The sequence below is a fragment of the Mytilus californianus genome, unplaced genomic scaffold, assembly GCF_021869535.1.
Source record: "Mytilus californianus isolate M0D057914Y unplaced genomic scaffold, xbMytCali1.0.p SCAF_11, whole genome shotgun sequence".
Classification (NCBI taxonomy): domain Eukaryota; kingdom Metazoa; phylum Mollusca; class Bivalvia; order Mytilida; family Mytilidae; genus Mytilus; species Mytilus californianus.
The window spans coordinates 5,526,654-5,544,405 of NW_026262593.1; the positions used below are offsets into that span (position 1 = coordinate 5,526,654).

At 31.5% G+C, this 17,752-nt stretch overlaps 1 protein-coding gene across 1 annotated transcript in view; it reads left to right on the forward strand.

Annotated features, from left to right (window-relative positions):
* The window catches only part of LOC127720761 (uncharacterized), a 57,789-nt gene extending 40,708 nt beyond the window's left edge, over positions 1 to 17,081 (forward strand). Inside the window, exons 20-28 of the mRNA XM_052227515.1 lie at positions 195 to 276; positions 778 to 857; positions 1,306 to 2,178; positions 2,213 to 4,103; positions 4,544 to 4,677; positions 6,446 to 6,776; positions 11,882 to 12,228; positions 15,065 to 15,136; positions 16,861 to 17,081. Of these exons, the coding sequence (XP_052083475.1) occupies positions 195 to 276; positions 778 to 857; positions 1,306 to 2,178; positions 2,213 to 4,103; positions 4,544 to 4,677; positions 6,446 to 6,776; positions 11,882 to 12,228; positions 15,065 to 15,136; positions 16,861 to 16,971 (3,921 nt within the window). The 3' untranslated portion in view covers positions 16,972 to 17,081. The remainder of the gene's footprint in view (positions 1 to 194; positions 277 to 777; positions 858 to 1,305; positions 2,179 to 2,212; positions 4,104 to 4,543; positions 4,678 to 6,445; positions 6,777 to 11,881; positions 12,229 to 15,064; positions 15,137 to 16,860) is intronic.
* Positions 17,082 to 17,752: the final 671 nt, after the last annotated feature.

Sequence of the window (17,752 nt, forward strand, 5' to 3'; positions counted from 1 at the left end):
TTTTTAAAAGCTTGATGTTTTTAACCGAATTTACAAAGGAAACATTGGTTATTGGTTTGGGGATGTACTGTGGGCGGGCTGCCATCTGGGCAGGCGGCTGCCAAACAGTGTCAGTGCATTTACTCATGAACAGTTCATCCAAAGCTTTTCAAATTTTAATATTTATTTTATGGCTATGCTTTCTTTTATTATAGGTATTTGCACATGTTTACATAGTTAGGACAGAAAATAACCAAGATACAAAGAAAATCAGGGACCAAATGAACAATAATAATGGTATGTCACTAATTATCTGCAATTAGTCCTTTATAGGGACACATCACCCTGATGATCAAATATACTGTTATAGCTTTGGGTGCTTAACTGCCAGTTTCAAATATTTCATGTGTATTGAGGACAGTTTTCGTCTATTATTGAAATTACTGGTACATACAAGTAGCAACCTCATAACACAATTGGCATTTTATTCCTATTTTAGAAATTACATGTATGAATTGGAAAGATGATAACCTTAATGTTTTTTTCAAAAGTCGGAAAGTTCAAGTGTAGGCAACACCACAAATGCTATGCACAATACCATATATAGAAGGTAGAAATTTGTAACACTGTTACAAAATGTTGATGCTGCAAAAATCTACTACTTTAAAGTAATCGTCACCCTCATGATTTGATTCAGTTCCTGTAAATAAAGGTTTATTATATGAGATGATTGAGTAAAAATTATTTTGTATAATATAAGCCTTAAAGATGATTACTAAATTTCTATGAAAATTACAGATGTGAATATCAGTAGAAGAGCAGACGAGACTGATCATCAGCCTGCTGATGTTGATACAGAAGAATTCATGATGCAACAGGTTATTATATATTACCATAAGACCTTATTTCATAAAGACAAAAAGAGATACAAGACCAATATCATGAAAGAGCAAGTATCCTATTAAATTTTGGTCACCTTTTGTAAGGAACCACACATTAGAGCTTCTTAAAATTTGGTATTAAGCTGCTATACGTTGAGGTACATTTTCAGATTCGTTGCTTATCAACTTTTTTTTACCGAATACTTGTGTATTCTTACACATAATGGCAATGTATGAAATTTCAATCGCATTTTTCTCAGGAAAAAATAATCAAGGCTTTCTGATATTTGGAATCAAGCTTTATGTGAGCATGCCTTACTGTGAGGTGTGTTTTCACATCCGTCACTTATCAACTTCCTGTTTATCAAATACTTATAGCGGGGGTATCATTAATGAGCTATAGGCCACATTCCAACTTGTTAACTTTCAAAGAAATAATTTTCAGGCATTAGCTAAAAGTAGACAAGAAGAGCCTGGTCTTTCTACTTGTACAGGTGGTTCTTTAAGGAAAACTCCAAAGAAAGGTGTTCCTAGTGCAACAACTTCTAGAAAAAGATCACCGAAGACATCAAAACAGAATTCAAAGCATGTAAATACAGGAAGTAGTATTAGAGGAGAGACAGAGAGGGAAGATAGTGAAGATGAAGATTTGAAAAGAGCTCTGGAGCTTAGTAGACAGTGTGCCTATGATCTTGAACTTGATCAGCCTAGAGGTTCTAGATCCGATAAAAATATGAACCCATGTACTACAATACATTCAGGTAATGAACCCAACACTAACACAATCATTTCAACAAATGTAGGAATGTCTGACAGTCAAGATGAAGAACTGCAGAAAATTCTTGAAATGAGTAAAAAGGACTTAAAAGAAAAGCAGACTATTTTATCCAGTGACAGTCAAGATGGAGAACTTCAAAGGGCTTTAGAATTAAGTACACTTGAACAATCATCTATCAGTCATGGAAATAATGTGCCAATATGTAATCAAGGTATCAATAGAACATCTGTGACAAATGATTGTAAAAATGAGGAACTGCAGAATATTTTAAAATTGAGCAGTCTTGAACAGTCATTTGTTAATAATCCTTCAGACCAATATGAGTTTGATACTAGGTATAATGTTGATAAAACAGTCAGGAATGAAACTTTTGAAGGTAAAGTTAATCAACATGTATTAGATGGTGCTGAGGAAATGAGATTGGCTTTGACACAGAGTTTTCCAAGTAGTCAATGCCATAGAATAGGCATAAATGTGGAGGCTTTGTCAGAGGAAGAACAACTACAATTAGCAATTGAACAGAGCAAAATTGAAATATCTGCTTAACACAAATAGTATAGAGAGTAAGAAAACAAAGCAGACAAATTTAGGATCTGATTGTGTATCGGACAACAAGATAAAGGAAGATGTGATTTTAATAGATTCACAAGGTACAGACTATAGTGACAGTTGTGTAGAGATATTGGAAACTGATAGTCAGCTGGAATCGTACTGTGATGATGGGGTGCCAATACATCAGTCACCAAGTCATGAACAATATGAAGATGTGTCACAGGAAATTCAAAGTGAAGGTTGTCAAGTTGAAAGTATTTCTTGTAATGAAGATGAAAATGTTAATCATCAAGGTACAATTCAGACTGAAAACAGTTCGCAGCTTACAGAAACCAATGTCAGCAATGAGGAACCAGGGGAGACAATCTTACAGGAATGTAAAAAGGATAATCTGTATGGCTGTGAATTGAAAGGACTTGACAATGTTCAGGTTAATGACTTGCAGCATGGTAATGTTCTTGTTGAAGATTCTCAGGAAGACTCTGATAATGAGGACTTGTTTCCTTATACAGATGTACCTGAATCTATAGGATTAAATGACATCTGTACGGAAGATGATGATATTGATGTTATACCGCCTTCTCCCGATAATGAATGTCCGATGACATCAAAAAGACTTTCAACAGGAATAACACCAAAACAAAGTTTGAAAATGATAGGCAAAAATATGAATTATGGAAACAGTAAGCAAAAAGATATTCGTCATGATAGTGACCTTGACACTAGTCATGCTAGTGACCTTCAAACTGCTACATTTGAAGAACGTATACAACCAAGTCAGTCTGTGAGCTTGCTTTTAGGCTTTGTTGATGCCATGGAAACAGAACACTCAAATGAGGGTGAGGGTTGTGAATCACAATATAGAATTCAGAGTGGTTGTAAATCAGAAAATGAACCTCCGGATGGGGATTATTTCAGTGAAAATGTGAATGCCTGCGAGCTCAAGGTTAAAAATGATGATGAAATTGTTAATGTTAAAAAAGAGCCAAATAATAATTCTGGCGAAGCATGTGAAACAAAAGTGAAAGTAGAAAAAGAACTTTGTAATCATAATGTAGATTTTGTACATGGTGATAAAAATAAACTACTAAAAAGTTCTCTCAGTGGGAGAATAAAGTCTGAGAAAATATTTAATGATCATCCAAGTGTGGACAGTGGTGAAATTAAATCTGCAGCCATTGTTTCACACATTGATGATGAAGAGTTTGCAAGGAAGATACAAGAACAAATTAACAGAGAACTAGAGCAAGAAGAGGTTTTGAAACATGAATTAAGAAGGTGTCAGACTTCATTGGGTCAGAAAATAGAAAAGAGGGTTAATAAGTGGGACAATCAAAATCCAGACTCAGTTTTTGTGCCAAAACAGATTGAGAATGAAATATTAAATGTTGAAACACAGTCTGACAATGCTCAGTCATTTGAACAAATAGATGAAGAAATGGCAAGGCAACTCCAGGAAAGACTAAACAAGGGAGATTACTCTGCAGATCTGGATGAAATAACAGAGAAAAGAAACTTAAGAAAAAGAAAACACAACGTGATTAGCACTTCTAATAATGAAACACATGAGCCATTAGAAACATTAATCTCACTTCAAGAGGTCATTAGTCAGCATGACGTGGAAGAAAATATCAGGATAAAGTTGAGGAGGGAGCAGGAAGATCTTGAACTTGCTCAAAATATGCAGGAGCAAGATCAGGATCAGATTGGAACTTTTACTGATAAAGAAATTCAAGAAAAGAGAGATCTTGAACTTGCTCAGAAAATACACAAGAATGGCAGGGATAAGTTTTGTTCAGATTTAGTAAACAGTGATGATAATGATGAATGGAGAATTCAACAGGAGAAAGCTGATGAGGAACTGGCTCGTAAACTAGCAGACAATGATAAGAAAGAAATAGCTACTAACTCAGGTCAGTATGAAATATAAATTTTTTTTCTTCACAAAATGATATATAAAGTGTTTGTATGTGTCCATCATGCTTTTTCACTGTGTTTTACTCAACAACTACAACCATAGAAAATTAAAGGTTCTTGATACCAAGTAAGTTTAAAATTTGTGATGCATTTCATACCCATCTCTTTTCCATTTATTTGTTAGGACTAAAAATTTTGTTCAAATTAGACAGGTGCTTGCTTTACTCAAGTTGAACTACTTGAGCCAATTCACTTTTGCATAATTCATTTTGGTAATTGATAAATATAATTGATGGAGGATTTTGTTTTGCACATGGTATTGGTTTAGATGTTTCATTAAATATGCTTTTAAAAGAAACAAGGAAGAAGTTTACAGTGGTTTGCAACAGCTACTGCAGTGCCTCCTACGAAAAATTATTTGAAGCTTTTTTTTCAGTGAGCAGCCAACCACAATTTTCCCAGCATGAGCAAGAAAATTATCCATTGCTTAATACACAGGCTGCTGTGGAACAGATTTGGGATAGAAGGTTAAAGGCCATACAAAGGTCAAAGACAGATCTTCAGACACAGGTTATTAAAAGTATTTAAGTTTGCTCTTCCTCAATGAATGTCATGTATATATATATAATATGGTATGGAATTATACTTGTATAATGACATTATGTGTTTCTGGTTCAGGCCATAATCTTGCCGGCGAAATGACGATTTAAGTCGCCAAAGAATTTTGAAAATCGCTAAATCTCGCCGGCCGACTGACTTCATAGCGAAGTCAAATCGCTATCAAAATCGGTAAAAGGGAGACAACTTGTGATTGACAAGTCTCACAGGTAAAAAAAATGGCGGCTGACAAGGAAACTCGAGATTTTCGAAACGACCCAGGACTAATACTGTCAACGATCAAATTAAATAAATACAACGGCGACTTTGAACATCCTCGGATATAACTTTCAAAACTGTTCAAACGGAAAACTGACCGTCTGTTTAAGTTATCATATTACGATAATTTTCATCTGAGGATGTTGCGTAATCACTCAGCTGATTTGTTTTATTTTTACAATTTACACGAATCGATCAATTTTACTATTCGGTAGGTAAAAGGTTGGAATTAACGGTAGATTTATTATATTGATTGAATAAAAATTGAAATATAAAAGGTAGAAAGACTGCTGATGGATAATGTGATGGCAAACGTACGACACTCGACCAGGTTATGATCAGCAGTGGATTGTTTCTCACGACCATTTCGTTGATATGGATGATATTTTTAAAAAATGATAGTAATTAGCTCTTTGTCGGATAATTAATATGCGATTGAAAAATATTTTCATTTATAGACTTACAATCTTTAACGATAATCTCAATTTACAACTAACATAATGTCCTGGACATTCAATAATGTTTTACAAAATAATGACAAGTGGTGATATAAATTAAATTCCCAGTCATGTGCAATTCAACAGGAAAACTGGGAGTTATATTTTTTCTGGAATTTTAAAAATAAATTGAGGCAGATGCACATGAATTTAATGCATCATAATCATGATAATATTACTAGGCTACTCCCTCATGTCCCAATCAACAAATTTTATTTTATAGAACACAATGGTATCAATAAATAAATAAATAACAACTATATATTGTCTAAACCTTTTTATTAAGAACTTTCTATATATACATTGTGTACAATAACATATGAAAAAACTGCAAGTATATCTTTTATTGAATATAAAACAATTTCCTTAGTGATAAGCACGAAAACACGATGCAACCGAAACGGTAATGGAATCTCACTTCTCCAAGAAATTGACCACTTCTCCCTTCTCTCTCTTGGAAGGAGAAGTCACTCCTCCCTCTTCAAAATCCTAGATTAGGCCCTGCTGGTTTGATCCACCATACATACATTCAAATGCATATTAATACAATTGAATAATTATAAGGATCCAGTAACAAGTAAATACACCTGTTCATTATGATGTGAACATTTAAAATTTTATGCTAAATTATTGTTTTGGACCCAATTTCATAGTTCAATGAACATAAAAATGTAATAGCATGATACTAAAAACTCTCAGGTTAAAGTTTTGGTTTAAGGTAGTTTATCAAGAAATTTTTGTCATATATAGATAAATCAATTAGTACTTACAGAGAGTCTCACAAAGACTGGTTAAGAACTAATTCAGTAGCTGTAGTTTTGGCACTTTGAAACTCACATACATGGCAATAATCAAATCTTTTACAAAATATTAAATCTGGAAACTTATCATGTTTAATTTTTATTTTCAAGTTGCATTTTTAAAAATAATCTGCCATGGTATTTTAAAATCTATCTGTTTTATAGTTACAGGAAGTTAGGCAAAGTCAAAATGTCAGGTACAGAGGTCATACAGGGTCAAGCTATACCATGCCAACAGAACAGTCCATCCCAGAAACGTCATATGTCAAAACGCCTGTCAGAGCAGCTGCAGAAACAGTAGAAAGATTTGAAGGCTCATATAATACACCATCACAAAAAACGCTCTTGGCACAATCATCAAGCAATGCATCCTTCTCTGAAGCAACTAAGTCTTTAGGAATAACTTCAGTCACAGGAACATTTCACAATTCAACGAAAAAAGCTCTCAAAACTGGTAGTTCATCTTTGCAGAAGTCTGTTTTCTCCGTTGATGATGGTAATCTTTTACGTAAAACAAATTGCTATAATATTAGATTGTTAACCATTTGTGCAAAAATTCTATTTTGATAATTGCATTTTAATCTTTGATTAGTTGAACTTGGTTGATTTAAATTCTTGGTTAAGTGGAGTAAATTTAATAGTCCTGTTGATATAGATAAATATAAATTAACCCTGAAGTCTCCAATCGAAGTAAGAAATTAAAAGAAATAAAGACTGTGAAATAATAATTCATATCAGATGTTTTTCTTGTGTAACCTTATCATTTTCATAAGTGATTTAAGTGGTGTAGACACACTTGTTTGCAAAACAGATAGAACATGTTTATGGTGTCAGATCATTAACACCTTTGTTGATCGACGAATTGGAACTTAAGTGTGGTGAACAAATTTCACCTGATTACAAATTTAAATGACCAAAGCCAAGATTAAATGAAATGTTAGAATTAAAATTCGTTTATTATAATAATGAAAAGGATTAAGACAATTATGACAACTTTACAATAATTATGAGTTGGTCTTTTTAATCTGTGAAAATAAAAATTAGTTATGAAAATAATCTTAATGTGTTATTAAAGGGGTTGCATGACCACAAGAGTTCATTCTTATATTTCACAATGTTAAATTAAAAAAACTAGTGAAGGCATGGGGTCATACTACGTTAAATTAGTTCACATTTTTATTTGCAGAGAGATGATACACACAAAAATATGGAGCTTGAATACACAATCATAAATTGTCATATTGAAAAAAGGCACACTGTTTAAAATATCTAGTTTACACAAACTTCATTCTGTATTTCATGCATTCAAAATATATGTTGTCATACTCAATCCTTGTATAAGTTAAATGATTAAGTCTGTTCCACTCAATTTCAACTAATTTTAGAAATTTATGAGTTCCAATCAGGTCATTGAGGCTTTGACTCTTTTTAATTGTCTCCCTCATGATGCGTTGCAGAGGACATAGAAATACCGGGCGTCCATCCTGTCTTGTTAGCGCTCTCATGTTTACAATTCTTTCCAGATTTTTATAAACTTATATCATAGGTTTATATCAGCAATGTTTCAGACAAGTTCGAGTTATGCCCCTTGGAAATTGCATTGTTTCTTTTGCACTTTCCTCCATACTTCTGAACAGAATGATTTCATATTTAGTCATAAACTTGACAGTGATGAGTTGTAATGTGTGAATACTTTTAAGATTTGTCAAACATGTACTTCCTGTTAGTAAATGCTTTGAATTGCAAGTTTAGGTCTGCTTAAGGATGTTCGCTCCTCTTGTTTTTGATTTTTTGCCAGATATTCGGAAGCCTCTGGTTTTATCCATGTAGTGCCATTAAAAAATTTTGCCCACTAACCCTAATTTTTCTTTTCATAATATTATTACATATAGTTTTAAAAAGCCATATTTGAAAATCTTATAAAAGCCTTGTTATTTTTTCATAGTTTTTGAAAGAAAAAAGGTGCCAATGTTAAATGTATGAAAAATCTAGAGAGAATCATTTCCCACCAAATTTTCAATGGCAAATAGCTCGAAAACAAGCACATGAACCATTAATTTTTTTCTGCTTTTTTAGTTCCTTTATTTCTATACTATCAATCAATAACAGTCTTTAAAAAAGCTTGTTATTTTGAACAGAGTAGGGAATATCCTTAAATTTATTTTTGGAGTTGTTCAGGGCAAAACATGAACTTGAGTTTTGACCCCAATTTCACGGTCCACTAAATATAGGAAATGATAGTGAGAGTGGGGCATCTGTTTACTATGGACACATTCTTGTTTTGTTTTTGTCAAGCCTTCGACTTTTGTAGAAAAAGCGAGACATAGCGATCCTACATTCCGTCGGCAGCGGCGTCCACAAATATTCACTCTGTGGTTAAAGTTTTTGAAATTTTAATAACTTTCTTAAACTATCCTGGATTTCTACCAAACTTGGACCGAGGCTTGTTTATGATCATAAGATAGTATCCAGAAGTAAATTTTGTAAAAAAAAAATCCTGTTTTTCCGTATTTTACTTTTAAATGGACTTTGTTTTTCTGCCAGTTAACATTACATTCTCTAAGTGGTTAAAGTTTTTAAAATTTTAATAACTTTCTTAAACTATCCAGGAATTTTACCAAACTTGGGCAGAAGCTTGTTTATGATCAAAAGCTAGTATCTAGAAGGAAATTTTGTAAAAATTTATTCCTGTTTTTCCGTATATTACTTATAAATGGACTTAGTTTTTCTTCCAGTTAACATTACATACAGTCTGCAGTTAAAGTTTTTAAAACATTTATTAGATTCATAAACCATCCTGGATTTTTACCAAACTTGGACAGAAGCTTCTTTCAATCAAAAGATAGTATCATGCAAGAGGAAAATTTTTAATAATTTTTTCCCCATTTTTGTTGACATAGCGATCCTACATTCCGTCATCTGAATTAAGGGATAAATCATCAAACAATATAAAAATTATCTTCTTTATCATTTGTTCATTCAATGAATTTATGTTTCAACTCTTTTATAAATCTATAGATTTGATTGCATACTGTATTCATTTTTACGAGCATAACTTTTTTCATACATTTCAAAAGTTTTATTTCATTAACTGTAAATCTATTATGTGCATTCCCCTATCACACTGAAAACATAGATAACAGCAAAAGTAGGTGAGACACTGGGTTCCGCGGAACCCTTACAAATTTTTTATTATACCCAGCTCATATTGCAATCAACTTTTCTGTCCACTGCTATTAAACAGAATGGCTTTATATTTGGTAAGAAGCTATATGGCTGTTGTCTGCTCTATGGTCGGGTTGTTGTCTTTTTGACATATTCCCCATTTCCATTCTCAATTTTATAATGTGATTACTTGTCTGATCTGTCAGATACCTACTTCCTGTATTCAGATACTTTGAATATAAGCAGAGACATGCTTAGCACAACAAGGTGTGGAATGCTTAGCTCAACAAGGCATGCATTCTTGTTAAGTCTCCAAAGCGAAGTTTGGAGACTTATTGGATTTGATCAGCTATTAGTATTATTATTATTCTTCTTCTTCTTCCGCCACTTTAAAATTTGAACTTGTCCGCAACCAGTCTCCAAAACAGCTGGTCAGATGAACTTAGGGTTCCACAATATATTAGACTAATTTTATAAATCATCTTTGATAAATATTCCTTAGGTTGGGCATTTTTATTGACAAACATCTTTGTTCAAAATTAAACTGCATTGTTTTATTCTACATTTATTTCTATCATTTTTAGATTCTCTGCCAAGCTTGCTCTCAAAAAAATAAATTACTAGATTTTACTTAAAACAAGTATTGTTTTTACTCAAATCAAGTAAAAAAACAAGTAAAAATGTTTGTCAAAAAATGATTAATTACTAGTTATTCCAAGTAATTGTAAGTAATTCGCTAGTAATTAAATGCAAGTAATTTTTCAATGTTTCTGAAGTAATTCTTTTAATAAATACTAAGTATTTTTTTTCATATATAATAAGTAATTCTTTTAATACACATTAAGTATTCCTTTTTTATAGTAAGTAATTCTTTTAATACACATTAAGTATTTCTTTTAATTATGGTAAGTAAATCTTTTATAAATACACATTAAGTATTTCTTTTAATAATAGTAAGTAATTCTTCTAATATATATGGAGTATTTATTTTAATATTCTCAGTAATTCTTTTATCACTTGTAAGCCATTCTTTTACTTATGGCAAGTAATTTCTGGAAAAAATTATTACTTGAATCAGTAAATTTATTTGTAGGTTTTGAGTAATTCTTTTACATATATCGATATATACAGATTAGAATAAAAATTCTACACTGTTTTATTATAAATGCATATAATTTTAAAAAGTAACATAACTTTCAAAGAATGATCATATACTACATTGTATATCCTTTGTATTAATCCATTTCTATTCTTGCTTGTTTGTTGTAAGTTAACATGGGCTACCTCCCCAGCAACTCTTTGTGCTACATTTTCATTTAATTGAAATAGTACACAGAGAGTAGCCAGAAACATTAATACCCACAAATTGTCCTTTATGTAAATTTCTCCTTTCCTTTAATGCTTGTAAATCATGCAAGTATTTCAACAAACTCAGTGTATTTTTTGTTCAAATTCAAATCTGAATGTGTTCCAGACATTTTCAAAAATAGCTTACCAACGTCCAATGAAAGCTTAATTCTGATTGGCTGAAAAATGTTTCAGTCTCAAATCAAAAACTACTTATTAAATACTGGAAATATGATACAATTTTGTACATTTATAATAGATAGTCAATAGGCTTCAATTTTAGTAAGACCAAGTTAACATTATAAAAATTATATCAAAAATGACAAATGATAGCTTGATGATATTTTGATATGAAAATAATTTAAGTAATGGCTAGTGATTTAAAGTTATTATTTTTAGTAATTTAAAGTAAAATGCTAAGTAATACCAAGTAATTCAAAGCAAATTTTTAAGTATTTCAAAGTATTAAAATTGCTAGTTATCCAAACTTATGCAATTTTCAGACTGTGAAACCTACATATGTTGAAATTGTAAAATTATGAAGTCAAATGTCATAGGAAGCATTTATTATTAAAAATTATTAAACCTTATACAAGTAAACGCCATTATGTAGTGCTTAAGCCTACTTAGTAATAAGAAGTTTTATTTCCAAGTTATCAGAAGTAATTCCAGTAACTTTCATACTGCATTTTAGTAAGAAAAAATAAATATGTGTAGTCCTTTAAATATTTTACTAAATTCAAGTAATTTCTTTTTATTTAAAACAGTAAGTTATTACTTAAATAAGGACTAAGCAATTTATTTACTCAAGTTAGTAAAACATTTTATAAGTATTTTTTTTTTATTTAAGTATTTTTTTTAATACACACACATTTTCAATAAAACAATTACTTGTTTCAAGTAACTATGTTCATATCTAGTAAAATATAAGTAATTGTTGTAATTGTGAGTAATTGGTAAGTAATTCCTAGTAATAAGTAATAAAAAAGAATACTTAATTTAAGTAAAATATAATTACTCAGTAATATTTTTTTGTGTGTGTGAGTGATAATGATGCCATTACTTAACATTTATTTCAATCATTTTTAGATTCTCTGCCAAGCTTGAGTGATAATAATGCCATTACTATATCACCACCACACAGTCCTGTAGAGAAGAAGAAGCCTTTTTCCTTCCCATCATCCTCTTCTGCAGCAGGAAATCCACACAGCAGTCAGCCTATAGCAGGAACATCATATATCAACCAAAATACATCATCACCATTTAAACATTCAGCTTTCGATTCTAGTCCGAGTATTTCGTCATCAACTTCTTCTAGTCAGATCAGTGGCAATATGGCAAATGTTACATGCGGAAACTGTCATCAAAAGGGTCACAACAGGAAGTGGCCACAATGTCCAAACTATCACTCGTATGAAGAGACTCAACGCAGACAGGTACGTCGGTAACAGAATTGAACAATTACGAATCAGTCATGACATTTTTATGCCCCAGCTGCTGCAAATTGGTCATTAAGCTTTACCCTTGTCTGTCTGTGAGTCTGTCTATATCTCCCAAAGTTAGAGTCTGTTCTCTAACTTTAGTTTCCATCAAACAAATGTTATGTACTTATACACAATGCTTATTACCATCAAACACAGTTCAATTTCGAATATGGGTGGCATCATTTTCACCATTCTCGAGTTATGTCCCTTTATAAATGAAAAAAACTGGCAAATTTGCTGTTTCTGCAATCTACCTTTACTTTGCCTCAAACAAATGTTATGAAACTTATACGCAATGCTTATTACCACCAAACACATATCAAGTTCTAATTTAGGTGGCATCACTGTTCTAGAGTTATGTCCCTTTATAAATTAAAAATTGCTAAATTTGTTGTTTCCACACTGTAACTTTAGTTTTCCCCAACCAAATGTTATGAAACTGATACACAATGCTTATTACCACTAAACACAGATCAAGCTATAATTTGGGTGGTGTCACTTACATCTTTCTTAAGTTATGTCCCTTTATAAACAATTGCTGAAATTGACATATGTTTACAAGCAGACATGGACACATTCTTCTTTTATTTTCAATCTGATATTAATATCTTTTGCTTGCCTTTCTTAAGATATAAGGGCCAATCAAGGTAACTATAAAGGGAATCAAGGTAACTATAAAGGGAATCACAGTAACTATAAAGGGAATCAAGGTAACTATAAAGGGAATCACAGTAACTATAAAGGGAATCACAGTAACTATAAAGGGAATTAAGGTAACTATAAAGGGAATCACAGTAACTATAAAGGAAATCACAGTAACTATAAAGGGAATCAAGGTAACTATAAAGGAAATCAAGGTAACTATAAAGGGAATCAAGGTAACTATAAAGGGAATCACAGTAACTATAAAGGGAATCAAGGTAACTATAAAGGGAATCAAGGTAACTATAAAGGGAATCACAGTAACTATAAAGGGAAGCAAGGTAACTATAAAGGGAATCAAGGTAACTATAAAGGGAATCACAGTAACTATAAAGGGAATCACAGTAACTATAAAGGGAATCAAGGTAACTATAAAGGGAATCACAGTAACTATAAAGGGAATCAAGGTAACTATAAAGGAAATCAAGGTAACTATAAAGGGAATCAAGGTAACTATAAATAACTATAAAGGAAATCAAGGTAACTATAAAGGGAATCAAGGTAACTATAAATAACTATAAAGGAAATCAAGGTAACTATAAATAACTATAAAGGAAATCAAGGTAACTATAAATAACTATAAAGGGAATCAAGTTAACTATAAAGGGAATCAAGGTAACTATAAAGGGAATCACAGTAACTATAAAGTGAACCAAGGTAACTATAAAGGGAATCACAGTAACTATAAAGTGAATCACGGTAACTTTAAAGGGAATCAAGGTAACTATAAAGGGAATCACAGTAACTATAAAGGGAATCAAGGTAACTATAAAGGGAATCAAGGTAACTATAAAGGGAATCACAGTAACTATAAAGGGAATCACAGTAACTATAAAGGGAATCAAGGTAACTATAAAGGGAATCACAGTAACTATAAAGGGAATCAAGGTAACTTTAAAGGGAATCAAGGTAACTATAAAGGGAATCAAGGTAACTATAAAGGGAATCACAGTAACTATAAAGGGAATTAAGGTAACTATAAAGGAAATCAAGGTAACTATAAAGGGAATCAAGGTAACTTTAAAGGGAATCAAGGTAACTATAAAGGGAATCACAGTAACTATAAAGGGAATCAAGGTAACTTTAAAGGGAATCAAGGTAACTATAAAGGGAATCAAGGTAACTATAAAGGGAATCACAGTAACTATAAAGGGAATTAAGGTAACTATAAAGGAAATCAAGGTAACTATAAATAACTATAAAGGAAATCAAGGTAACTATAAATAACTATAAAGGAAATCAAGTTAACTATAAAGGGAATCAAATTAACTATAAAGGGAATCAAGGTAACTATAAAGTGAATCACAGTAACTATAAAGGGAATCAAGGTAACTATAAAGGGAATCAAATTAACTATAAAGGGAATCAAGGTAACTATAAAGTGAATCACAGTAACTATAAAGGGAATCAAGGTAACTTTAAAGGGAATCAAGGTAACTTTAAAGGGAATCAAGGTAACTATAAAGGGAATCACAGTAACTATAAAGGGAATCAAGGTAACTTTAAAGGGAATCAAGGTAACTATAAAGGGAATCAAGGTAACTATAAAGGGAATCACAGTAACTATAAAGGGAATTAAGGTAACTATAAAGGAAATCAAGGTAACTATAAATAACTATAAAGGAAATCAAGGTAACTATAAATAACTATAAAGGAAATCAAGTTAACTATAAAGGGAATCAAATTAACTATAAAGGGAATCAAGGTAACTATAAAGTGAATCACAGTAACTATAAAGGGAATCAAGGTAACTATAAAGGGAATCAAGTTAACTATAAAGGGAATCAAGGTAACTATAAAGGAAATCAAGGTAACTATAAATAACTATAAAGGGAATCAAGGTAACTATAAAGGGAATCAAGGTAACTATAAAGGGAATCAAGGTAACTATAAAGGGAATCAAGGGCCAGGAACACAACACCAGATAATGGTTACTTCATATTTTGATGTTGGTTCTGTTAACTGACAGAGACTAATTCATTTATATGGCACATAGTCATGATTTTTTTCAGACTGTGAAGTCTTTACACTAAATCTGTTGAATGTGTGCTATAGATCTGTTATACTTAGAAAGTCTTTTTTACAGAAACAAGAAGACGATAAAAAGAAGAGAATTGAAGATGAGCAGCATAGAGAACAACAAACCAGGGATGAATTGGTAAGTATTGGAGTTATATGTAACTATCAAAATGTGGGTCCCTATAATTTTCACAAAGCCTGTCTTATCAGTTTAATGTTTGATAAAAATAGTATATTGCAAATAATTTGTGTTGAAGTTTTAGTGTAATTTGATTACATGGTTTGTCATATACTGAATTTTAAAACCATTTTGGAATTTTGCTTTTTAAAAATAAATTTTTAATGATATTCTAGGAGTACATGACTATCTGTCTGATATTAAAAAAAGTCTTAATGTAGAATCATATATTTTCGTTGGATACTAATTTTCAAGGATTGAGAAAAACTTTAATATTTATGGATATTTGATTTCATGGTTTTGCTAAAAGCTGTACACAAGCCTTAAGGATGTTTCGCTACTCTATTTCAAAATAACAAGCTTTTTAAAAGACTTTTATAAATTGATAGTACGTAAATAAAGAAACTAAAAAAGCAGAAAAAAATAAAGGGTCCATCTGCTTGTTTTTGAGATGTAAGCGATTGAAAATTTGGCAGGAAACGATTCTCTCTAGATTTTTCATACATTTAACATTGGCACCTTTTTCCTATCAAAAACTTTAAAAAAATAAAAAGGATTTTATAAGATTTTCAAATATGGCTTTATAAACTATATCTAATAAAATTATGAAAAGAAAAATTGGGGTTAGCGGGCTAAATTTTTAATGGCACTATATGGATGAAACCAGAGGAATCAGAATATCTGGCAAAAATTCAAAAACATGAGGAGCGAACATCCTTAAGAAAATGTGTACTTCGTTGAACATTTATATTCATGGTTTACCTATACCAAAGATATCCATAAAAATTGGTATCCCACGAATAATAATGAATACACAGCGGTAAAATATGTTAAACATTGTTCCAAAGAGATAGTTATAGCCAGTCTGAACAGACTATTTGGAAATGATTCACATGTACTGATTCTCTACCTGTTGTATGTCAGTTGGATGGTTTACTGGAAAGAGTTTATTGAGTTCTGTTGAGGAATACTTCTGCAATAAAAAGAGAGGAAATGATAAAATTAAAGAATTCAACTGCTTACCTGAACAGTTCGTTTTTTGCCTCATTGTTAGAGCTTCTTATATACCAACTCCTATATATTATAATAATAAGTTCTTTTTAAATCTCATTATGCATATCATTAAGAATATAATGTGTGAGAGGAGGGCGTAGGTGAAGAGTGGTCTAAGTAGGTCACCTCCAGTAATTACTAGCCTGTCAACACTCAGGTTGTGAATTCAAACCCTGCTTGAAGCAGGTGTGATCAACCCTCATCATAATTGAATAGGATTGCTCTTGCTGAATGTCATGGTTCCTTAAGGTTACTATTGCCTCCAGGATCGATCCTCCACCAATAAAAAATAGCTGCCATGTTATAGCCAAAAGTGACAATCAATCAATCACATATTGTGTGAGTAATAGTACTTAGTTCTACCTACTCATGTAGTCTGTTAAAGCTTCAAAATTTTACACTGTGCATATTGACTATTTTGTAGATTCATATATTTTCATGTGTACTAATTTTTCGTGGATTGAGAAAAACTTTCATTTTGTGCTTTTGACAAAGTCTTGCGTTCATTCCTATAGAAAATATTTAATTCATTTGAACATTTAGAATCGTGGTTCCACTGTACTCACAATATCCAAGAACATTGATATCCTACGAATAATAATGAATCCACAGTAATTTCATTTATGTTTCAGGAGAGACATAAGACGACCTTGACATTAATAGCAGCTCAAATTGAACAAGAGAAAGATGGATTAGATCGAACAATTAAGAAAATGACCAAGAAAGGAAAGAAAAGAAAGTAATAGTATTGTTTGGTCAGTCACTGTGCCAAAATGTTTTATAGTTTTAGTATTAAAAACTTTGTTATGTATGAAATGAACATAAATATTAAAATACAGTGGAAAAGACCGCATTGAGATTTGTGTCTGAATTTTATTTTTGTATCGCCTCATTTTATTAAAGATTTTCTTGTGCATTTATTTCCCCAGTTCTCTTATGATGAGAAAGTCATACATTATTTAGTATATCAAGAAAACTCCACCAATTTTTACCAACACAAAAAAAAATTCTCTCACCAGACCTTTGGGTCAAAAAAAAAAAAGGTTTAATAACATGAACTGTACCAATTTTTCTGCACCAGATGCGCATTTCGACAATCAATGTCTCTTCCGTGATGCTCAAGGCCAAAATATTTGAAAATTCAAAGCTTAAAAAGTTGAAGAGCTATAAACCAAAAATGACAAGTTGGCATACTCATTCTGTTTGAAATATTTTACATTTTTGACAGGGTTTGACGAAGTCCAAAACCTGCTAATAACATTATTGTGATAATGGGTGGGTGAGGAAAGTGGATATCTTATTAAATATTTGTGTAATCAACTCCTACATTTTTCAAACCAGATGCTTGAAACTTCTCCAGAAGATTTCACACATTTTGAAATTGTGCACCTGGTATAAGAAATTAATAGAAATATTTTTCTAATTTTTCCAGATTTTCAGAACTTTAAGGTAACAGGTACATAAATGGCTTGTGCAGTGATTTAAAAAAAATATATATATACAATTGGAACTTTAAAAAATACA